This window comes from Mauremys mutica, chromosome 1 (genome assembly GCF_020497125.1).
Source record: "Mauremys mutica isolate MM-2020 ecotype Southern chromosome 1, ASM2049712v1, whole genome shotgun sequence".
NCBI classification, from domain to species: Eukaryota; Metazoa; Chordata; order Testudines; family Geoemydidae; genus Mauremys; species Mauremys mutica.
Window position 1 is genome coordinate 130,250,712 of NC_059072.1, and position 23,357 is coordinate 130,274,068.

General features: G+C 42.6%; 1 protein-coding gene across 3 annotated transcripts in view; it reads right to left on the minus strand.

Moving 5' to 3' along the window:
- Window positions 1–200: 200 nt before the first annotated feature.
- The window catches only part of DUSP16 (dual specificity phosphatase 16), a 96,203-nt gene continuing 73,046 nt past the window's right edge, over window positions 201–23,357 (minus strand). For all 3 annotated transcript variants that reach the window (XM_044996031.1, XM_044996041.1, XM_044996051.1), the window contains 4 exons: window positions 22,269–22,432; window positions 13,915–14,074; window positions 11,804–11,927; window positions 201–4,492 (listed from right to left, as the gene is read on the minus strand). In XM_044996031.1, coding sequence (XP_044851966.1) covers window positions 3,313–4,492; window positions 11,804–11,927; window positions 13,915–14,074; window positions 22,269–22,432 — 1,628 coding nt within the window. In that variant the 3' untranslated portion in view covers window positions 201–3,312. The remainder of the gene's footprint in view (window positions 4,493–11,803; window positions 11,928–13,914; window positions 14,075–22,268; window positions 22,433–23,357) is intronic.

Sequence of the window (23,357 nt, forward strand, 5' to 3'; positions counted from 1 at the left end):
CAGTTAAAGTTCAACATTTGTTCGCCTCCACTTCAACAAAGCTACCCAGTCTGTAATTAATACGTAGATGACCAGAAGCAGCCGTTGGGAAAGTTCACAATGCATACAGGAGATCCAGCCTCCTGGTTGCTTGGAGCTGTGTTGTATGCAGACAGGTTGTATGCATGCTCTGCAGCTGACTGCAAAAAGTCTCACAGCCATTCTATAGAAACAGGTACCACTTCTGATTTTATTTCATCATAACATACAAGTAATGCTCATAACACATCAAGATGAGAAACTCATCTTTGAACCATTTAAACAGCTTGCCATACACCAAAGAACATTATATTCAGATTAAACATTTACACACACCTCCCCCCAGCCTCCATCTCACTTTCCAAACTTCTTAAACCCATTTTCTAGCATCTCTCAGGTACAGGATACGAGTACAGAAATGAGCTAAGGAGATACCACTACTAGACAGGCTCCAAGGCTTCTTTCTCCCATGGTGGTGTGCTCAACAGCCCAAGCCAATAGACTGCTGATCCTGCAGCCATGACTTAACTGTTGATTGGAAGATGTTTGGAATTATGAGGAGTTGCAATGAGACCAGATTTCAGTTGCCAAGAAAGAGGGTTTAAAAAAAAAAAATCTAGCAGAAGCCTGGAAGATCTCAGCTTTGTTTCTGCTGGCAGGGATGTCTTTAAAATACTTTCCAAACCCCATTCTTATGAAATATTTGATTTGAAACGATTACTTAAAAAAAGTGGTTGTAACTGAAATCTGGTTTACATGAGATCTCATAAATGGATCACATGTATCCTGTATATTACACACATTGTGTGTGTTTATATGCTGAACAATCACTTTCACTTGCTATATCAAACAAGTGGCAGTATGGGCAGTGATTAGCCAAGACCTGATATGCTCTACAATGTGGTATTAACCTACATGCTTGCCCAAACTACCCTCTCTTCCTGCATTTCATACACACTAACAAACACAGTCTATGGATTCAACCATTCCAGTTGCAGTCTGTGTGTCTCGCACTCTTTAGGATCAAGTTAATCAACTCTGTAGCTTTCTCTCAGTGCTAGTTTTAAAAAAGTCCATCATAGGACATTTAAGTCACATCCTAGCCACAAACAAAACGAAAAAGACACAATCCTGTCCATTTCTCAATATAGTAAAACCTGAGATTTGAGTCACCAACTAGCTACTCTTAAAGAACAAAAACAAGCTGCTGACTTGAACTAGGGCTTCAGTGACTACCAGATCTTAACTGACAAAACCTCAGCCAACTGCTTTAAAAAGCAGTTAATCATTATGAAGTATTTTATATTTTCAGCTGCCTGCACTGAAACTGTACAAACAGTGGGTCCTACACGTCTCCCTCTCCCCTACACCTACTGCAGGACACTGTAGGGATCTGGAGAATTTTCACTTTGTGATCTTTGTCACAACACTGGACTGAATGACGAAGCAGGTTAGACCCCTGCGTATCATCTGTTGTTTTAATACCATAATCCTCTAACAAAGCATATAAAGTGGCTGGGGGAAGTGGCAGCCAGAGTACCACAAGAATCACAGGCTGGAGAGAGAAAGCAGCTGGTTTTCTCCCTCTCAGAATAAATAAAAATAAAATAAATGAACAAGCCCTATCTCTGTCCCCTCTGACAGCAAGGATATGACAAGATCTTCCCTAGCAGGAATCTCCAATAGGTAGTTAAGGCTCTGAAACAGGTACTGGCCAGCAACAACAAAAGCAGCAGTGGCAGGATTTACAACTCTCGCCATCAGCAAAACTATGTTGTATTAACACAGAAGGCCTACAGTGGGGACAGAGACAGAACCGCAATGGCCAGATTCTCAGGTTAGCTTAGAACATGTCATGGGAAATTCTTTTATCTCCAGCACTTGGTCTTGATTTTTCTTTTTAAATCTTATTTCTTTAAATGCCATCTTCTATCCCCAGCCCATGAAGGATAGTAATGTGGAACCCCTTCTGTCCCTCTTGGATGATTGAGACTCTCTCTTATCAGACTGCCCCACTTCTCATCTGAAGTTCGTGGGTCCGACAAGGTTTGAGGATTGAAGAAGGGATATGTACATGACTAGGTATGTGCGAATCCTCAAGATTTGGGCAAGGATGTGGAAGCAATTACTTTTTTCTTTTTTTAAAAAAGGTGGGAAGTAGAGACTAAGCCTTCCCCTTTTGGGAAAGGGAAAAGCACAGATGGGGCAATTCTCATACTGTTGCTACATTTGTAGAGGACAAATCCAAGGCTCCTACCAATTTTCTTTAAAAAAAAACAAAAAACTGCTCTCTCCTCACCAATTAATTTTCAGTAGACAAAGGGATGGTGCTACTTGCACCCAGCCACTTATCTCTTGCACATAGCCCTAAATATTATCCACCATTCATGCTACCAGCATTCAGTTCTTCCTTTAGTATCAGGTTTAGAGGTGACAGATCCACACCTCAAAAGCCAACTTCATAATCACACACTAAAAAAACCCTGTCTGGTTTTGTGTTAAAAGGAACGGGGGAGTGAGCACATTTGAGAAGATTAAATTTTACCACTGGTCTCTAAGCCAACTGAGAAACTTGTGCGTAGACAGCTTTAAATCAGTCTCACTGTGTGGCCAGTCATCTATTCACACTGCTTGCAAACTGACTACCAGAGAATGGGTAGCCATGAAAGCTTTATTTTATGAGGTATGATTTTGCTCTAAAGCAGCTTTCTGGCAAGTCACCTCAAACCTGTCCATTAGAATGATAGTTACATCAATATTTACATTGTCTGAGCTTTGTTTTTAGCCCAGCCCTGCTGTGATCAGTCATCACTTGTTTGGATTCATAACTAGACTCTGTCCCTAAGGAAAAGGATCTCTCTCCAGAAGTCGGCTCAGTCTCAGGGCTAGGGTGCATTGTTGATTTCGGGGGGAAGGGAGGGTTTGAAGAGGGGTGCTAGAATTCATTTTTGTGATTTTGAGTCATGTGTGTCAGTGGAACCAGGGAGATGGCCTGTCAGTCACTAAGAAAGCTTTGTTTAAAGGAGGTGCAATTTGTCACGTATAATTGCTTCACCTGTCAGGGAAAGCTTCTGAAACATCTGGCCTTCCACCTTAAGTGGGAGGGAGAGAAAAAACAAAAAAAATACAGCGGCTCTCCCCCATGCAGATTTTAGTTTGTCATGTCTGGTATAAATCTATTCATTGCCTTCACACTGAAGCCCCAGTTTTTAAAAAAATTTCAGATTTACAGGGAATTGTTTTAAACAACGGGAAAAATAAGCCAGCTACAGTGTCACAATTGTCTGCCATTTCTCAGGATACCTCAATGATTTCCATGCTGCCCGAAAAGCTAGACTGGCTGCCCACTTTCCCCAGTTCCTCTCGAGATCGGTTTTCTGACATGATGCTCTCCCCAAATTCCATCTGGCAGCTTCTTCGCTTAAACTGCTTTTCAAAGGAGCTTTCCTCATGCCAGCTGCGCCTTGAGTCACCTCTGTCACTCTGCTTCTGCCTCCTGCGCACAGCACTGGCCTGGTCACAGCCAGTGGGCAACTGGCTGCAGCTGTAAGCAGAGTAAGTGGCGCTGCTCCCGTAGATTGCAGAAGCAGAGTAGAAGTGTGAGGATTCCGTAGCAAAATACCAGCTGTTGGTAAGGGATGTGGTGGATGTCTGAGGAGCTAAAATGTCAGAGTGCCAGCCTTTCAGGCCCAGCCCAGCAGCAGACTTTCCCACATGTTGCTGACTGGTGGAAAGACCAAACAGGAAGTTTGTTCTGTAGTTGTCTTCCATGCTCCCACTCCGATGCAGTGGGTACAACAGTGACCTTTGAATTGTGCTGCCGCTGCCGGTCCTCCCCATGTGCTGCCGCTTGCTCTGGCTGTCCAGCTGCCAGGCGTTTTGAGGTTTCTCGGGAGGATTGGCCACCTCTTTATCGGGGCTGGTCTCTGGTGTCTGTTCTGAAACTTCCTGGACAGGGGAGAACTGACACAGCTTGTTGCCGCCATCTAGAATACTACAAACATTCAACTGCTTTAAAGTGTCCTCTGCCGCTGCAAAACCCTGCACCGATGCAGTCACACAGCTGCTGCTTGCTGAGTAGGATACTGATTTGATATCCAAAGAAAAGGAGCGCTTCAGTCTGTTGCTATCTTCTACCTTCTCAGAGGACACATGGAGTCCATTTATGCCCTGTACCAGCAGGCTATCCTCAAATCCTGGCAAGTGCGAGCATGGCAGACTCCCAGAGTCCATTGGCTTCTGCTCCACAGGCTCGGAGGTAGAGTTAGTGCCAAGCTGATTAGTGGAGAGGCCACTGCTCTGTCCACTCTCGGGGACCAGTCCATGCTCACTGCTTTTTTCCAAATGCAAACGTTTCAGCTTGCTAATTGGTCCAGGCTGCCCAGTCTGGTTCTTAATCTTCTTCTCAAAATCCAGAAGCTGGCCCAGGAAATTGAAGTTGGGAGAAATTGTTGCCCTTTTTTCTTTCACAAATCTAAAGAGAAAATGCAAGAATTATTTAAAACCCCTACTGTTTAAAATGTGACTAATATTCCCACTAAGAGTACGAGGCTTACAGTCCTTGGGGTGTCTTGATCCTTGTTAAGATCACTTGGAGTTAAGTTCAAAGAAGCACTACTAATGGATGCATGGGAGAGGCAGGGACAGCAATGAATTGAACGACTCAAACGTAAGCAACTAGACAACCCAAAATATTCTCTCTCCTTTTTACACTTTACATAGCTCTTTTTGAAGAGGGGGGAAAAGGTGCCTTTATTTTTGCTTCCTCACTATATATAAAAGTGTTATTCTGTGCAAGTTTTTACTTCAGATTCTCTGGTTCTGGATACTCTGTTTTGCTGGGATTTTTTTTAAGAGCCTGTCAGACCTTCTTCGTATATTAAAAGAAAAGAGTTCTTCATTCCCTCCCCCCTGGTAGATCACCTTTAACCCCCTCTCAATATTTTAAATTAGTTTCTCTTGCTAATATTAGCATTGTCTGACCACCTCTCTATCCTGTTTTTATCTTCTTGTAGGCAGGGTCAGCCTGTTCTGCAATATGTTGGGCCTAATTTGTGCAACAAGGACCACTGGTTTCTATGATGCATCAATCTTTCTATCTTCAGCCAACTGAACATTAATTGACTTTTATATCATTTGATTAATTAAATCTAAAAATGCAACACAGTTGGGCTATGTCAACATTTCAGAATTTTTCAGAAATAGATTCTCCCCAGCTCCTTAGCTGGCAATTTTGTAAAAATTTGCTTCATGCCTGTTCAGTAAAGCACTGAAACTCCTCCTTACATCCTATTGAAATCAATGGAATTTATGTACATTCTTAAATTTAAGCATCCAGTATTGAACCGGATGAACTTAAAATATATAATGTTAAGGAAGTATATTTGCTAAATTAGAATCCAAAAGTAAACAGAGGTTCAATATTGAAGTTTTGGCAAACACTTCCTCAGAAGTTATATACAGTTACTTCTTGACAACTTGTTTGATTTACATTGTAGGCCATGAATACTACCTGTTCTTTACAGGCTCTAAACAGTTACCATTGTCAATGTACGTGCCAACATAGGAGTCCAACCCCACCTTCCCACCCTTGTGTGATTCCAGGAATGAAAACACAAGTAACAAAATGGCAGGAGCAATCACAAAAAGACAGTATAAGTGGGAGTGGCAGCAAATGCATCTGTCCCTGTGATCATGTATTTGGGTGGGAAGAGAAAATATAAAAACCCACCAGGGAAAGGCAAAAATCTGGAAGTCTAGGAAATAGGGCGAGGAAGAGTATTAAAAGAGGAGCAAAAACCATCAAGGACTGGTGAACTCTAGAGGAAAGTCATTGTCTCTTACACACATGCACATGTGGAAAAGTAAAACACTCAAAATATACTACGATATTAAAAAAGCTAAACACAAAGAAGTCTCAAGAAACTGTTCCAGTCCGACTAAAACAGAAAAATCCATATAACTAAGTTATAGAACCATGAAATAACGAACTACAAAAACACAAGAGAGATTGCTTTTTTTGTTTGGTTTGCAGTAGCCACCGCTACCAGTCATGGAGAGGACCTGGAACCTTTTGATTACAGTGTATGCGGACCCTTTCAGTGCTAATCCTGTGACTAGTGAAAATAGGCATAATAATAATAATAATAATTAATAATACAGTCGAACCCATTTATCTCGACCTCGGTTAACTTGCCAACCCTATTAAGTCGACGTTTTAGTAGTGGAACCGCCAAACTCCCTCTTTGTCTTACCGGTTTCTCATCGGTTATGTCGATTCTTTAATCTCGCCGAACCCTAATATCTGGAGCACAGAAGAGCTTTTGCCACTAACCGAGGTCGAGATAAATGGGTTCGACTGTAACTCCGGCGGCGGCCCTGCCCGGCTCCTGCCGCATCCCTCCCCGGCCACGCGACTCCTGCCCTAGCCTCCCCGCTTCGCCGCCCGCCCATCCGCCCGACCCCGCTCCGCTTCCCCGTCCCGCTTCGCCGGATCCAGCCACGTGCAGGCACCGCGGTAAGGGGGCAGGGAGGGGGTGTTGGAGAGAGGGCAGGGGAGTTCAGGGGTGGGGGGGTGGATAGGGGTTTATCTCGATCATCGGTTATCTGGACTATTTTTGGCAAACCCCTAGGCCGGCGACATAACAGGGTTCAACTGTAATTTGAATTGGAAGATCAGACAATGAGCATAAAATGGCAGCTGACACTACCACCCTCACACATGCATCCTCTGGCAGCTGGGAGAAATGGTACATCCTGCAGACGATTCTCCAGCTCTAAATCTCCTGAGCAAGGAACTTGAAGTATTCATTCTAATGTGTTCAGGAATTCAGTCATTGATGTCATACCATCTTTGTTCTAATTGTTTTCCTCTCTGCTGGTTGCTCTGGTTGGATTAACCCAGTAGCTTCTTTCCATCTTGTTGGCACTTCTGCCCTGTGTGCTGCTAGAGGCCCTCAAAGCTGTTTTTAAAGGGACACTACCACCTTGAAACCAGTCAGTTAAGGAAAATATAGTAGTTCTGCATACATAGAAGACAACATGCCAGTTTGGGGTTTTATAAGCATGTTCATTGTTTCTTTAATCAGACAAAATGGATTGATTTTAGTCATTTTTGCTGTTTCTGCTTATACAGTAGTCAGATGTGCAAAATAAACTAGAGAAAATACTTTGATCCTTCACTTGGATTTTACTTGTAACAAATGTAAATCTAAGGTTTCAGACAAGTTATTTTATAGTTGCTTATCTTCTATCTTTCACTAATTCAGAAAATAAAATATGCACTTTGTAGATTTTTAAAAGCTTTGCACCAAAACCAACGCTAACCAATTGCGTTAAAAAAAAAAAGTCCTTTACCACAACTCTGCACAGAAGTTTTAGACTTGATTGACAGTGACATGCTAGAATTCATTGCAAAAGTTTGGAGAAAGCACTCCTTCAATTGACTGAGTGCTTATAGCCAATAAGAAATTTCATTAGAAAAGGTGTTAGACTTCCGTCATGCATACAACTCCAGTTTAATTTCTCCCAATGTTGCCAACCTAAAGTGACTAACAGAATCTCAGTCTGCCTTGTAAAACAGGTAATCACTGCACATAAACCATGTATTTTTTGTCTCTGTCCTGTCTAATTTCTAGTTTGTTCATCAGCATCCCGTATTTGTGCCACTTTCACCATATCTAATGGAAGTTCCTTTGCATTAGTAGGTTTCTAACTAGTTCTGAGGAGATGCAGTGTTCAGATCTTACATGATACATCTCCCACATTCTGTAAAGAGCAGCCTTTAAAAACTAGAGTTTCTATCCCTCCCTAATGAAATATTGGTTACATCCAGAAGAAATTCTGCCACTCAAATAGAAGTTACTCACAGGCAAATTTTCAAATACCCTTCTTCCCATCACAGCGACACCTGTAGTAATTTGCAAGGTGTGTCTACCAGCTCGGCAACAGCTGTTCAAAATTATGTTCTTGGGAGCTTAAAGTGCACATTACAGGGTATGTCTACACTACGGGATTATTCCGATTTTACATAAACCGGTTTTGTAAGACAGATTGTATAAAGTCGAGTGCACGCGGCCACACTAAGCACATTAATTCGGCGGTGTGTGTCCATGTACCAAGGCTAGCGTCGATTTCCGGAGCGTTGCACTGTGGGTAGCTATCCCGTAGTTCCCGCAGTCTCCCCTGCCCATTGGAATTCTGGGTTGAGATCCCAATGCAAAAACAGTGTCGCGGGTGATACTGGGTCAATGTCGTCACTCAATCCTTCCTCCGGGAAAGCAACGGCAGACAATCATTTCACACCCTTTTTCCCTGGATTGCCCTGGCAGACGCCATAGCATGGCAATTATGGAGCCCGTTTTGCCTTTTGTCACTGTCACCGTATGTGTACTGGATGCTGCCGACAGACGCGGTACTGCACTGCTACACAGCAGCATTCATTTGCCTTTGCAAGATAGCAGAGACAGTTACCAGTCATATTGCACCATCTACCATTGTAAATTGGCGATGAGATGACGGTTATCAGTCGTTCTGTACCGTCTGCTGCTATCATGGGTGCTCCTGGCTGGCCTCGCTGAGGTTGGCCGGGGGCACATAGGCAAAAATGGGAATGACTCCCCGGGTCATTCCCTTCCTATGTTTTGTCTAAAAATAGAGTCAGTCCAGCCTAGAATATGGGGCAAGTGTACTAGAGAACCAGAGAGCACAGCCGCTCCGTGTCAGAGCCCCAGACATCCCGCAGAAATGATGAGCTGCATGCCATTCTAGGGGGTGCCCCAGCAACAACCCCACCCGTTGCTTCCCTCCTCCCCCAACCCTCCTGGGCTACCGTGGCAGTGTCCCCCCATTTGTGTGATGAAGTAATAAAGAATGCAGGAATAAGAAAAACAGACATTTTAGTGAGATAAAATGAGGGGGAGGAAGCCTCCAGCTGCTATGATAGTCCAGACAGGACATTAAAGGATGGGGGGGGGGGGAGGAGATCAGCCTCCCGCTGCTGTGATAGTCTAGGCAGTACAGAATCTTTTCTTTAGACATGACGGGGGGGGGGGGAGGGGCTGATGGAGCTCAGGCCCCAGTTGCTATGATGAGGACGGTTACCAGCCGTTCTGTACCATCTGCTGGGAATGACCAGGAGTCATTCCTATTTTTACCCAGGCGCCCCTGGCAGACCTCACCGAGGCCAGCCAGGAGCACTCACAGGATGACGAGGAGGACGGATACCAGTCCTTTTGTACCGTACCGTCTGCCACCGGGGAGGGGAGGGGAGAGGATGCTGCTGTTTAGCGCTGCAGCACCCCGTCTACCAGCAGAATGCAGTAGACATAAGGTGACACTGAAAAAAGGCGAGAAACAATTTTTTTCCCTTTTCTTTTTGGGGGACGGGGGCGGGGGGGGAAGGGTGTAAATTGACGACATACACCCTGAAACACCCGGGAAAATGTTTTTAACCCTTCAGGCATTTGGAGCCCAGCCAAGAATGCAAATGCTTTTCGGAGACTGCGGGATAGCTGGAGTCCTCAGTACCCCCTCCCTCCCTCCCTCCCTCCATGAGGGTCCATTTGATTCTTTGGCTTTCCGTTACGCTTCTCACACAGCACTGTGCTGAGTCCCTGCTGTGGCCTCTGTCTATCATAGCCTGGAGATTTTTTCAAATGCTTTGTCATTTCGTCTTCTGTAACGGAGCTCTGATAGAACAGATTTGTCTCCCCATACAGCGATCAGATCCAGTATCTCCCGTACGGTCCATGCTGGAGCTATTTTTGGATTTGGGACTGCATCGCCACCTGTGCTGATCAGAGCTCCACGCTGGGCAAACAGGAAATGAAATTCAAAAGTTCGCGGGGCTTTTCCTATCTACCTGGCCAGTGCATCCAAGTTCAGATTGCTTTCCAGAGTGGTCACAATGGTGCACTGTGGGATACCGCCCGGAGGCCAATACCGTCAATTTGCGGCCACACTAACCCTAATCCGACATGGCAATACCGATTTCAGCGCTACTCCTCTCGTCGGGGAGGAGTACAGAAACCGGTTTAAAGAGCCCTTTATATTGATATAAAGGGCCTCATTGTGTGGATGGGTGCAGGGTTAAATCGGTTTAACGCTGCTAAATTTGGTTTAAACGCATAGTGTAGACCAGGCTACAGATAATAATGTACTCACAAGTGAATGAAAAGAAAGCCAGGTTGGCTTTCTGTGGCATTGAGAACAAAATGTTTGTCAAATGAAGTACAAAAATGGTGGTAACAAGCCTGTGTTCAACCTTCCCGAAGCATTCACAGTCAAACTAGATTCCAAACTTGCCGACTCATGTGAAACAGAGCTCAATTCTTGTACAAAATCCTTGGCTGCCCAAAGAACGGTTACTTCAAAAGATTTTCAGAATGATCGTTGATGGACTTCAGTGGCAACAAATGATTCATCTTTCAGTTTTCTTAATTCCTAGAAGACCTTCACTGCAGCCATTTGTGAACATCATCCAATACCACCGGTAAATCATTAGATTCAATCTAGCATTTTAAAAAGTGCACACACTAGATAAACAACATTTGCTATTCTGGTTTCTCTCCTCTCTCTTTGTGGCTTATATTGGCACAGACTACTAGATGGTGGCCTATATGTGGTCTCATCTGTGTATTCTATTTCTTCCTAGCTATTACTACTATTTAACATTCTACCCCTTACCTACTCTGAGCAGAGGCCAAGACTATATTCTGCAGTTGGGAGCTAACTGCCACACACCCACATCAATGGGTAGGGGAACTTGATGGGGCCAGTGGTGAAAGGGGGATAGTCCCAGGAACAAGGGAGGGAGACACTCACCGAGGGACAAGAGGTAGCTTCTCCCTCTGGGGTCTCTGACACCCATTGGCAAGCGGGGGGAGAAAGGTACTGACTGGCCACCATTCCCCAGCTCTCAGGATTTAGCTCAGCACAGGGCTCTTTTGGCTCCATTTCAGCAGCTCACCCTACCCACCCGAAGCAGAAATGGGAACCTGCTCCGACAGATGCTGATAGACTAAACAGGGTCTAGGCAATCACCTGTTTAGGGGATCAGGAAGGAATTTTTTCTCTCATGGACCAACTGGCAGAGGACCAGGGAGTTTTTTGCCTTCTTTGTGGCACCTTCAAGCCACAGTGGGTTAACTAGCAATGTGCTTAGTACCTAACCAAGTAGAGTTTATTTGTTGCAACTTGCGGCCCATTTCCAGTGCAGTTAAAAGAATAAAATGAATGGTTCCCACAAGTAAAATAGCTGGAATTTTGGTGGTGGGCCTTGGGCTCATGTGATAGGTAAGACCTTGTGGCCCTCGCAGGCCAAGGTCCCTAGCCTGCTGCAGCCTCTGTCCTCCTTGTGGGGGTGGGGTGGTGGTGTAGGGAGGCTAGGACTCAGAGCAGGGAGTAGGAGGGGTCGGCTGAAGAAAGCCACCCCACGTTATGGGTTATATGGTAAGAAGCCCTGTAACCCCACACTGGAACCAATTAAATGCCTGGTATAGGAAAGTATGGGTGATGGGTGGGTAGTGCTCCTCCTGTATTAAAAAGTTTAATAAAAGTTGCAGCCTGCTGCTTCATTCCATGCATGTGTCTGTCTACATCAATGTTAGGTTTTTACTTCCTACAAAACAACGGCAGGGCTGAGTCTGCAGGAAGCCCATATTTAAAGCAAGAGCAACTTCTGGCATTCTTGGATGAAGAGGAAAGAGTACATGATGAAATAATGTTAATAAGTTTCAAGCTGACAAGCACAAAAGCTCATTTAAAAGGAAAAGTCTATCCTTACCTGTAGGCTTCATCAAGGGACATATCCATTCTCTTCATGATGTATGCAATTGCAATTGTGGCAGAGCGGGAGATCCCCGCTAAACAGTGCACTAAAACTCGCCCATTTGAGGCTTTTGCTTTCTCTGTACAATAAAAAGAAAAATTCACGAAGTGTCACTGTCAATGGCACAGGGTGATGAAATATTTAAAAGCTCCCTGTTGAAATGACAGAACTTTAAAATTCATTCTTTATACCAGATCCCATGGAAGCTTCAAGCAGAAATCAGTGTTATGACTGATACATTCTCTTTCATTGCATGTACCCATGTTGATCTGTTCTTGTATTAAGAATATTACTGTATACTTACAGCATTACAGAAACCATCTCATGATGCACTAAATAATAATCCTGACAAGGACTCAGTGGGAGGGATTTGTTCCCATTTTATATATGAATAAAATGCAACACAAATTAAACGATTTGACCAAGTTCACGTGGTGGGTCAGTGTCAAAGCTGAGAGCAGGACCTGAAAGTGCAGCTCTCTTGGCTTCCTCCCTCTTGCTCTAAACACAATGCTCTCTCCTCAAAAAAAAAAAAAGACTGATGGAGCAGTAGCTTTGTTGTCCTGCACCCAATGAACTCAATGGGAGCTTAATCATAGTTCAAGCTCTTCATGCAGATTTAAAAAAAAAATTATAAATAAAAAATAAAGGAAACCTGTAACATTTACAAACACAAACACACCCACACCTTTGTTTTGGATCAGAAAGGAGGTGATACAAGAGAAGGGAAAAGAGAGGAGCTCAAAACTTTTATCTTTCCATTTCCTTTGAAGCCAAAATTTACGTTTATACTGAACTCATACTTAGAGCAACGATTTAAAAATTTTAGTTGCATCACATGGTATGTGACCCGGGGGAATTCTATGATCTAGGCTAAGACTTATGCAAAAGCTAAGTCGGTGCCAACTGTCCTTTTACTCTGTGCTGGAGAAAGCAACAGCACTGTAAGGCTTTCAAAGTCACTATAAAATTGTTTATTTGTTTAAAGCCTTCTGTCCAATTGTACAGAAAATCTGTGGTTACGTTTCTTAGCTTTTGGATAAGCTTATTTTTACAAAAATCCTAAATCTGAAGCCAAATTTGACCCACCTATGTCCCTTTAAGAAAGATTATGGCAGAGTTCTTTGTTCACACATGACATTTATGTAATGCTACATGTGTGTTCAGCAGGAATCTGCAATTGGCGCTTAACTCTACTTTCCTTTTTATGGCACTGCTATGGTATGTGCTGATGCTCTTACTGCTTCCAGGACCTTAAAAATCCCCTCTGCAAATTGTCAGCAGAAGTACCTTTCTTAACTGTTAGTGTGATGGAGAGAGGCAGGCTGTTTTCTAGCCAACAGAGAGACCATGTAGGTAGGGTACAGCATTACTTATTCCAAAGATTACCAGCTAACGAACGTTTTCTGATGGCAGAATGATTGCATATATTTATATATTTTAAACACACATGCACACTTATATTTATACATGTAATTTTGTTCCTGTATGTGGCATTGCCTTTTATGCTGATAAATGCAGCTGAACTACTTTAAAACCCAACAACGTTTCAACGTAACTGTAACCACTTAGGAGAAAGTCTTCTGTGTCAACTCCATAAAAACATCTCTTTCCCCTCACCCCACCCGCATAAGCAAAATGTCAGTATATACAGAGAATGAACAAAAATAATGAAAATATTATTGTGCTATTATATAAAGTTGATGGTGCCTGAATAGCATGTTCAGATCTACTCATTCTACCTCAAAATAAGTATAGCAGAAAGGAAAGGGGTTCACAGATAGGCAAGAACATAATTAGAGCCAGAGAGACCTGAGTTGGAGCAGAAGTTGAAGGTTTGGGACTGCTGAGTTTAGAGAGGAGATGTATGGGTAGGGATACAAGAGTGGTATATAAAATGACAATTGCAATATGGAAGGTAGATCAGGTGCTTCTGTTTACTTTCTCATAATAAAAGACAATGAGACACTTAGCAAAAAAAAATAATAAAAGAATTAAAATGGATAAAAACGCTTTAAAAATACATGGCATAATTAGCATAGAACTATTTTAGCTCATCTTCTTACCAATAAAATCAACTGATTTGTCTAACCAAGGCAAAATTTTCTCGCAGAAGCTGTCATTCACGGGAACTCTCAAGAAATGAGACTCCGGGATAAAGTCAGGCTTTGGACAGGTATTGCTTGCGTTTAATACATAACCAATAGCATTCTGCTGCATCAGCTCCTATAAGAGACAAAGATCAAGAGTGAAAAAAATACAGCCCTATCTCTGGCAGGTAAAAAAAATTAAGCATATAAAAGTAATCCTGAGCCTACTTGGAGTGTTACTTAACTGGAAGCTAGATCAGACTTCCTATTTGCATAATTCTAACTATGTTAGACATAAGAATGGCCATACTGGGTCAGACCAAAGTTCCATCTAGCCCAGTATCCTGTATTCCAACAGCGGCCAATGCCAGGTGCCCCAGAGGGATTGAGCAGAACAGACAGACAATCAAGTGATCCATCCCCTGTTGCCCTTCCCAGCTTCTGGAAAAACTTCTGTGTTGGATTATCTTGCTAAAAACGATCTGATCAAGACACACTTAAACGGATGGAATGATTACATACTCATAAGGGGAGACTTACAAAAGAAGGAGAGGGGAAACCCCTCCACTATTCTAAAGTGTAAAGCGTTGTTAATAGGAGAGGTGGAATTCGCTGCCATTTTTGTTAAAATATATGTTCGTTTGGTGGCAACAGAACTGGCACTCCCAGCATGTCCAGTATTAACTGGCTTACTTACCATATATGTAGTTCTGGGTTACCTGTCACAGAATAAAGTTACCCTCTCAGTGAGGGCATAAAAGAGGGGTCAATGAAAAGTGTGAAATGAATCTGATAGCTCTCATACTGCTAATACAATAGAAGAACGATCCCTAAAATGCATGTAACTTATTAGCAATTCCAATTTTTTGTTGTTGCAGTCAATATTCTCTGCATTTTTGCACGTATAATGGCTAAAACTATGTTTATGTCATGGAGGTTGTGGAAGTGACGGAATCTGTGATTTCTAGAGTCTCCGTGACATTTTCTGCTTCAGCCCCAGGAGCTAGCAACCAGCAGGGCCCTGACAGGGTTCCAGTGACAGGGGGCCCCCTGCAAGGTTCCAGCGACAGGTGACAGACTCCTGAGATGGCCCTCCTTGGGGTTCCAGTAACAGGCAACAGCCTCGTGCAGGGGGAGGGGGACACCTCGAGTGAGCGGCTGGGGGTGTCTCGTTTTCTCTTTGGGAAATATGGTGACCCTGCAGCTCCCAGCCACTGTGGTGGAGGGGGGGCCCCCTGCAGCTTCCAGCTGCGTCAGGCAGAGAGGGAACCCCATAGCTCCCAGCTACCCAGGTGGCGGGAGAAACCATGGAGCTGCAGCAGGAAAAGTCACAGACAGGTCACGGCTTCAGTGAATTTTTGTTTATTGACTGTGACCTGTCCATGACTAACAAAAAACAACCATGACAAAATCTTAGCCTTAATAATGGCAAGTGAAAACATCCCTGCTAGAACGAACACTTTCATCACCAAATAATAAGTTAACCACCTCCCCAGTTGGCTAGGATATCCCTGGCTTCTAAGAGTTGTATGAAGGTAGGTTCTGCATATAAATCAGTCTACTCTGGTTAGTGAAGAGCTAAAGGCCCCGATCAGGAATACATTTTCCCAACATCTGTCAGAATCGGGGCTTTTTCATCCTAGCTTCCTGGCTCTGCCACAAACTTCTTTTGTGAGCTTGGGCAAATCACAGCTAGATCCACAAAGGGACTTACACACTCAAGTCCAACATTTAGGCAGCACTGAGATCCTCAAATCTCCCATTCAGCTGCTGCCTAATCCTATAGGCATTTGAAGTCCCCATGCACCTAAGTTTCTGCTGGTGGCCTGTGCAAACCTGCCTAAATCCTGATGCTGCTGAGCTGCTTGGTGCTCTAGCTCATGATTAAACCCCAGGGGATTTCAAAAGTAGGCGGTCCCCACCTGTCTCACCTGCAGGGCCCAATCAGGCATGCTCTGAGCTTGCCTACCAACTGGATTGGGCCCTAAACCAAAGACATCTGACACGTGACCAGATCTGGGGAGAGGTTGGGGGGCGGTGGTAGGGTCAGAGAAAGAAAGAGTGTGTGTGTGTGATGCGCTCACCTTATTCCAACAGAACTGTCGAGAGGCTAGAGGTAAAGAGAGTGTGAGCTAAAGAGGAAGTCTTCCCCCATTCTGACTTGCTGTACTGAGTAAAATTCAGCCTAAAACATGAGTTATAAGTGTGGCTTCGGGACTTGTGCAAGCTCTCTGCTGCGGGGTGAATATTCTCCAAAGAACAGTGATGAGCAGCACGCTTATAAGCACATTCAAACCCTTCCAGCTGGGATTTTCAAAAGGCAGATTGGGGTGGAGAGGTGTGTGTGTGTGTGTGTGTGTGTGTGTGTGTGTGTGTGTGTGGTGTGTGTGTGTGTGTGAGAAATTAATTGCTGCACAGCTTTATATGTGTTTAAAAATAATTGATACAGCTGTCACATTAAGGCTGGGATTTACATGTAAGCACATTCAGTAAGAAAAATGTTGGTCTAGCAATTTAAATATTTTTAAAATATACAGTTTACAGCAATTAGTGCCCCCACCCCCCATTACTGTATCTTCCCAAACAGCTGGCTCTTAAGATGTCTGCAGACTTGATCTTTTGTCCATTAAATTCATTTCTCTCTTTTCCTGTTTGCATACCCAGTTCTATTTTTAAAAGAGAAATCAGTTTGGCAGTAGTAAACTTGTAGGTTTGTGTAATTGTATTTTTTGGCGCAGTAGAAGGATATAACTTCTTAGGGATTAAACAGAACACAAACACATACTTGGCAAGTTGCACACTTTAACTATTGATCATACAACCCTCTTTACTACTATATTTGAGACTCTTGTGTAGCCAGGGACCTAGAGAAATGTGAGGAATACAGCACAATGTTTCCAACAGGGAGCATGTATCAATGTTTCCTCCACAAGAGTCAATAAATAAATAGTTTGCTTAAAACACACACAGAAAAGACATTTGTCCTCTGAAGAGTTACTGTGCCAAATCTGGAAGTTAATTCAGTCATTCCAACATGAAACAGACATTTTAGTCCTGATGTGCGTGCCAAGCTCAATGCTACCCTAACCAGGGGGTTGGGAATGGGGTCTGGCAGGGGTGGGCATGGGCATGATATTTTTAAGTTTGAGTCAAGGTTGCTTGACTCCCCCATCAATGCAAATGCTAAAAGAAAAAAAAATTACCAAATTCAGATCACTAAGAACAACACAGGTCACCAACTCACGTAAGTTCTCCTAAATGTTACAGGAATGCTGCTGCCATTTGCAGTTCGACAGTGTACCTCACTTACTTTCACATGCCTGTACAAAAATCACACACAGAACCACACTCAATATAATTTATAAAAGCCACACCGGGGGGGGGGGGGGGGGGGGGAATGAATTTATTGCCAACCACCATTGCTGGAGTTTGAGATGGTTTGTTCAGGATGAGGGAAGAGATATACGAGCTGTGGAAGGGGAACTGCTGAGTGAATGTAGATGGGGTGTTAAATGGCTTCTTTTTTAGCTTTTTCATAGGGTGTTGGTGGGCCACTCACTCTAAGATTTTTGGTGAGGAACTGATTATGGAAATTGGAATGGAGAGGATGGCATAGAACAGCGCATTCCAAGCCTATGTGTATTTGAGTTAAAAGAGTTGGTGCTCATCTTTGGGACTAGGCCTAAAGAAAGAAGTTACGATTCCCTGTGTTTGGGATATCAATCATTCACAGAGCTGCAGACTATAATGTAATAACCAGAACAGTGACTTCACTGTAAGGCACCCAAGAGGAAGAAATGAATTATGATGGGAGGAAGATCCAGAAATCCTAATATTAACTATTACGTGAAAAGGAGGTAAAGGCTCTTTTATCAAGTTATTTACATTTTGTGACTTAATTTTAAGATTAAACAATGACTACCCTAAAATGCCATATTTTTCCAAGACACAAAAGCCAGGTCTAGAAAAACAAAAATAGTTTTGTAAGGAGCAAAGCAAAAAGCTTTTACAGTTACTTATATAAAATGTGCTTATGAAATATACATGAGCCTGAGCAACTCTTGCTTACACCTGAAAACACAGACTTGTACGTTATATGCCATCCTTTGAAAGAGACACAGGCAGGTAAAATGTAGGTTGTGTCCTTACACAAAAATTTAAGATTAACAAAAACAGAGTGTGTTTGGATCTAAATACCCTCTTGTAACACTTTTGCAAATACTCAACTTTGCCTTAAATGTTTTGAGACCCAGAAAGTGGAACTGACTAGTCAGTTTTCATTATCCAAAAATATAAAGGGTTAACAAGAGCCTGACTTTACAAATGTTTATACCCAACTTTGCTTGCATGCACAGTCTGACTGATTTCGATGGGTCTGCTCATACGAGTAAAAGATAAATGCCTAAATATTTCCAGTGCCAGGCCTCAAGTACTAAATTCATAATGGGTACACGAGAAGCATTTCTGAACTTTGTACCTATTTCTAATTTAAACCCTAAAAAACTATCCAATATAAAATCCTAAAATAGAAATAGGTGTTCTCTTAAAATATTTGTTTAAAAAAAACTGTAACGTCAATAAAGTGAACATGTAAAGAATCACTGTGACTTTGTAAAGAAGCTGCAAATTTTTATGACTAACAAAAATTGAAACTACACATTTCTGCATGCCTTACCTTTACATAAGTGATACTATTTACCAACTATACATATGAATCAGAAACATTGTGAATATTGTTTTAATTAGTCTAGGTTGGGGATTACTGGTAACTTCAGATTGCAAGGTACAAAAAACTTCTGCAACAGGATAAAATGTTTAGTTTCTCCCAGGAGTCTCACATAAGACTACAGAGGACAACATTCAGCAAGCTTGCCAAGTGATGTGTCAGAGACTCCTCCAGCCCCATAAACTAGACTGAATCATCTACAGGCTCCAATATCCACAGCTGAATCTTATGGCAGATTTATAATTCATTTTGCAGAATATTTTGGATAAGTTTCAGTGATGTAGAGATCAGTTGGTCTGGTTGGGACTGCTCACAACACAGACAATCGATGATCAGAGAGCACTTAGAAGGCAAAAGCAAGATCAATAGAGGCCCGTGAATTTTATAGAATTTGGGATTTCCCTGCAGAATTGCCCACATATTTTCCTGCACTTTCCACAATTTAAAAACGTGAACAAGAAGCCTATCTTCTCATCCTAATAAGGGCCTTGTCTTGTAACCTGAAGTAGCAGACACAGAAGCCGAGCTGTCAGTCGGGGGCATGCAATCCTAATGGCTGCCTCAGAGAAAGTTCTTCTGCCACTTGTCACTAAGTTTGGTTCCCTTCCTTCCTTCCTTCCTTCCAGCAGCGAGTCCTCATTTTCATCCCTTTAGAATTTTTTTTTTTAAATAATCCGTCTCTTCTAGATTGCTCTCCTTATAAGCACACTCTCAACAGTCATATCCTGGCGCTAGAGAGAGGCTGTGAAAGTGGCCCTTTCATCTAGGCAATCAAGCATTGGAGGTTCTTATCACGGTGAGCCCTCTTCCAACTTGTTCTCTGAAACGTAGTACCTCACATGTCCATCACTGTTGGTACTAGCAGACTGCCAGAAAACTGAGGTGCTCAGGAAAGCTAAATGAAGAAGGCTGTTGGCATCTCCCACCAAAGAGAAGGAAAGTCTCTTTCTGCTGCTAAATCACCTGGGAAGGTGTCAATGGGATTCCAGATGCAGAGATCTTCCTTTTGCTCTCTCAGCTACATAGAGAAGGCAGAAAAGGCTACAGATATTCAAGGTGAAAGCCTTGGTACAGACTTGCCCGAAGAGGCAAGTCACCAGGACAATAAGCAGAGGGCCATCAATACCCTTAAAAACTACCTACTTACTGCAGGGTAAGCCCCATCAGAGATGTCTAGCTCACAATAGGAGTCTTCCACCTTTTGTTCAGAGAAAGAGAGAGAGAGAGCGCGAGAGCGAGAGAGAGGACAACGTATGATGGACAAATAGGTCTGAGATCATAAGATGCAGCTTTGCCCTGGAACTGATAAGAAACCCAAAAGACAGTTCCTAGTTTCTGCTAGAACTTCTAGCAAACTGATAAATGAAGAAATTAATAATCTATCCAGGACGGGGACAGAAGAACCAATTGGGGGGAGAGAGATTCTGGAGACTTTATTCTACCTTTTATGTGGCTCTCCAAAGGAAATGGAAAGTGGATAGTGATTATACACCTGAATTCCCTCAACAGATAGATGAAGAAACGCAGGATTTGATGGAATTCTATGGTCCCACTTTAGCTCTAGTCATGGACAACTGAAGGACTTTTATCAATCTAGTGGCCACATACCTTTACATCAAGATCAGCAATTCTCATGGCATGTTCCCCTGCTTCTGCTGAACCAAAAAAGAAAAGAAAAGAAAAAAGAAAGAGAGAGACAGACAGACAGACACCCACCCAGGGCTCTCACAGACAACCCCTCCACTCTGAAAGGATTCACTCCCCTTACCCCACACCCATTTCTCACCACCAAAGTTAACCCAAGCTTTGTCCTTGAAGATTACACATACAACAACTGTGCAAGTACTTTCCTCCCTTTACAGGCATTAATTTATTGTAAGTGTGGAGAAGAGCTTCTTTTTTCCCCTCCAGGATTATTCACTGGCTAGGGGCCACTACGGGCATAACAAATAGCAAAGCCTTTAGTGTCTCAGAACCAGATGGATAACATGAGAGCAAGAGTTCTGTCCCTCATCCTGAATGCAGGGACCTTGATCAGGAACCTGGTGGGGCTGCTGAGCAGGACTTTGCCATGTCTGGACATGACCCTCCTTGGGGATCATTGTGTATTTAAAATAATCAGAATAGAAAATAAAGCCTCTTGGAGAAGTTCCATGGGTTTGTGGCAAGGCAAAAAAGAAAATCTTTGATTTGTACTGTCCTGGGACCACTAAGAATATACACGCTAAGAAAAATGATAAATTGCTCAGACATCCACCAAAAACAAGTTGGGTCTAAACTGCTGGCTTGTTGCACAGTAAAATATGTGCAAGTTTTAAAAGAAATATCTCAAGTGAATATAATCGCCATGGACTATCCTCCATACTGGCTGCTTTCTTTATGTGTTGTGGAAAAAAGTAACTAGTAAATTGCCTGTACTGCAAGGACTCCATTAAAATAATGGATCTAAAAAGCCATGAACAATACCTTATTAAAAACAGACTGAAAAGCAGATAAAAACAGAAGGAACTGGAAAGAATCTAATTATGGTAAAGGGATCTGAATGTGATAGAATTACAGGCCTGTTAAGACTGGAACAAGTTTTTACACGCATACGAAACTGGACATTCCTTACTTGGGTGAAGAGGCAACCTGTTAGGGACAGGGAAAAAACCCCTTTTGTGGGTCTTAGATAGTTCTCACAGCTCAATATTTAAACACCTTGTAAATAGCAGTTGTCAAATGGGAATAAACTGGAATTTTGAGAAAGAGGGAAGGTTTTGTCCCCCCTTAATTTCAACATAAAACAAAAGTTATTACCTGGTGAGGTGACATGAGGGCTGAAGCACGAGCCAGGGACGTAGATAGTTCATGTATGCACATAGGGCAATAGAAATTAGATATTGAGGAAGCTTTTAGATAAATCATGAGCCTGGCCCCCTGCAAGAACATTTAGTTCCCCCACAGAAGGTGTAATTGGCTAGTTTAAAGACACTGCAGAGCTGCTGATTTTAGGAAAGTAGCCAAGGAACAGCGATCTATTAAACTTATTTATACTTGTGATCAGTGTTTTACCGTGATTACAGTGCTATAGTACAGATGAATTTAAAAGGCCCAATGGACTGTCCAAGACTTTATATTTTATAAGGTGACTTTACAGAAGGATATATACAGTAATATCTCCTTACAAGATGCCCGGTGATTCAAAGAGATTTTTCCTAGCACTTCTAGAAAATACATGAAATAATTTTTTTTGTCCTGTACTTGCCATCAGTACACTTGTGTTCATGACTTGTATGTTTCCCAGAAGAACTAGTTGGAGCCACACATAAAGCTAGTTCAACTTCTTCAGTGACAGATGATTGATTTCCCGTTGGTTGGTAGATTGCTGAAATAGGTATCACATAGCTGACTGAGGTTAAGCCACACAAGTCTGCCAATTGCATTTACGCAAGGTGTTTTGCAGTTGTACTGCTGTATCACCACAATGCACTCACAAAACACTGAGACGCAATTATTTCAGAAAGCGTGATCTGTATATTTTTTTGTTTTGTTTTAAAGCAACTCTTTTCACTCCTGAAAACTACACATCCATGGCCGTAAATAATAATTTCGAAGTACCCACCTTGTTGAGGACATCTCGCTGGCAACCAAGGTAAAGATGAGGCAGGATTCTGGTTGGACCAATGTTGGAGACAGGTAAGCAAGGTTGAGAAATACAAGTAGGGACTAGAACAGATTTTCCTTCACAGAGGCCAGGGAAACAGCCAGAGAATTCAGCAAACCCACCTAAGAAAAGCAAAAACCCGAGTTTCAGTTCAGTGGGGAAAGTGCAAGTCAAAGCCATGTAAAAGTATTTTAGTGTACCCCACTGTCAATTCTCAACACACACAAATAATCTGGGGGTGGGGAGCAGTGATGGGATGCAGCTGGAAAACCCTAGAGAAGCAAGTTGATAGAGCTGAATATGCATCTTTGCCACAGCTGCTGTGACTGCCTGTATATAATCCAGCACAGAGTCTTGCCTCATATGCCCCCTCACCAACCAATTATATAAAGATCTAAAAGAATCCTGCAATGTTTCTTCTCTTCATTACCTTAAAAACTTGAGGTACCTCTCAATTCTCAACATTTACTTGTGGAATGGAGACAACAAAAAATAGCCCCCCAAAAGATATCCGATCACCTAGAATTAGCAATGACATTGTCCCTTTCCCCTTGAGCCAAGGCTTTAATAATTCACTGCAATCACTGTCACAGCAATGGAAAGGAGAAGGATGGGTCATCGGTACAGGGTTTATAAAGGTGTTAAAATGCATGGTTAGCGGAATGAACACTGACTGCAGAATTTTTCTATTATCCTAGCCTTGTGCCCCAACAAAAAAATTCAGCCCGTCTCCCTGCAGACCTCACATTTCAAAGCTGCAACAAGTAGAAACTTCTAAGATTTTTTTTTTTTTAAATAAAGGAAGAAAGTAAAAATCTAGATTCTGGGATTCCCCTGGCAGATGGTCAGTAAAAGTAACAAGAATCTTGACTAACTGGTCCCTCATTCATTCTGGTTAATGCTTTAGATTCTCTGCACATTATGGTTACCCTAGTATTTTTATTAAAGTTTTCTCCTTGTTACATTATCACATATGTAGACTGGCTGCTAGTGTTTTAATCACAGTATTGTTTAAGTCTGCTCAAAGAAGGTCTGACCGACACTAGG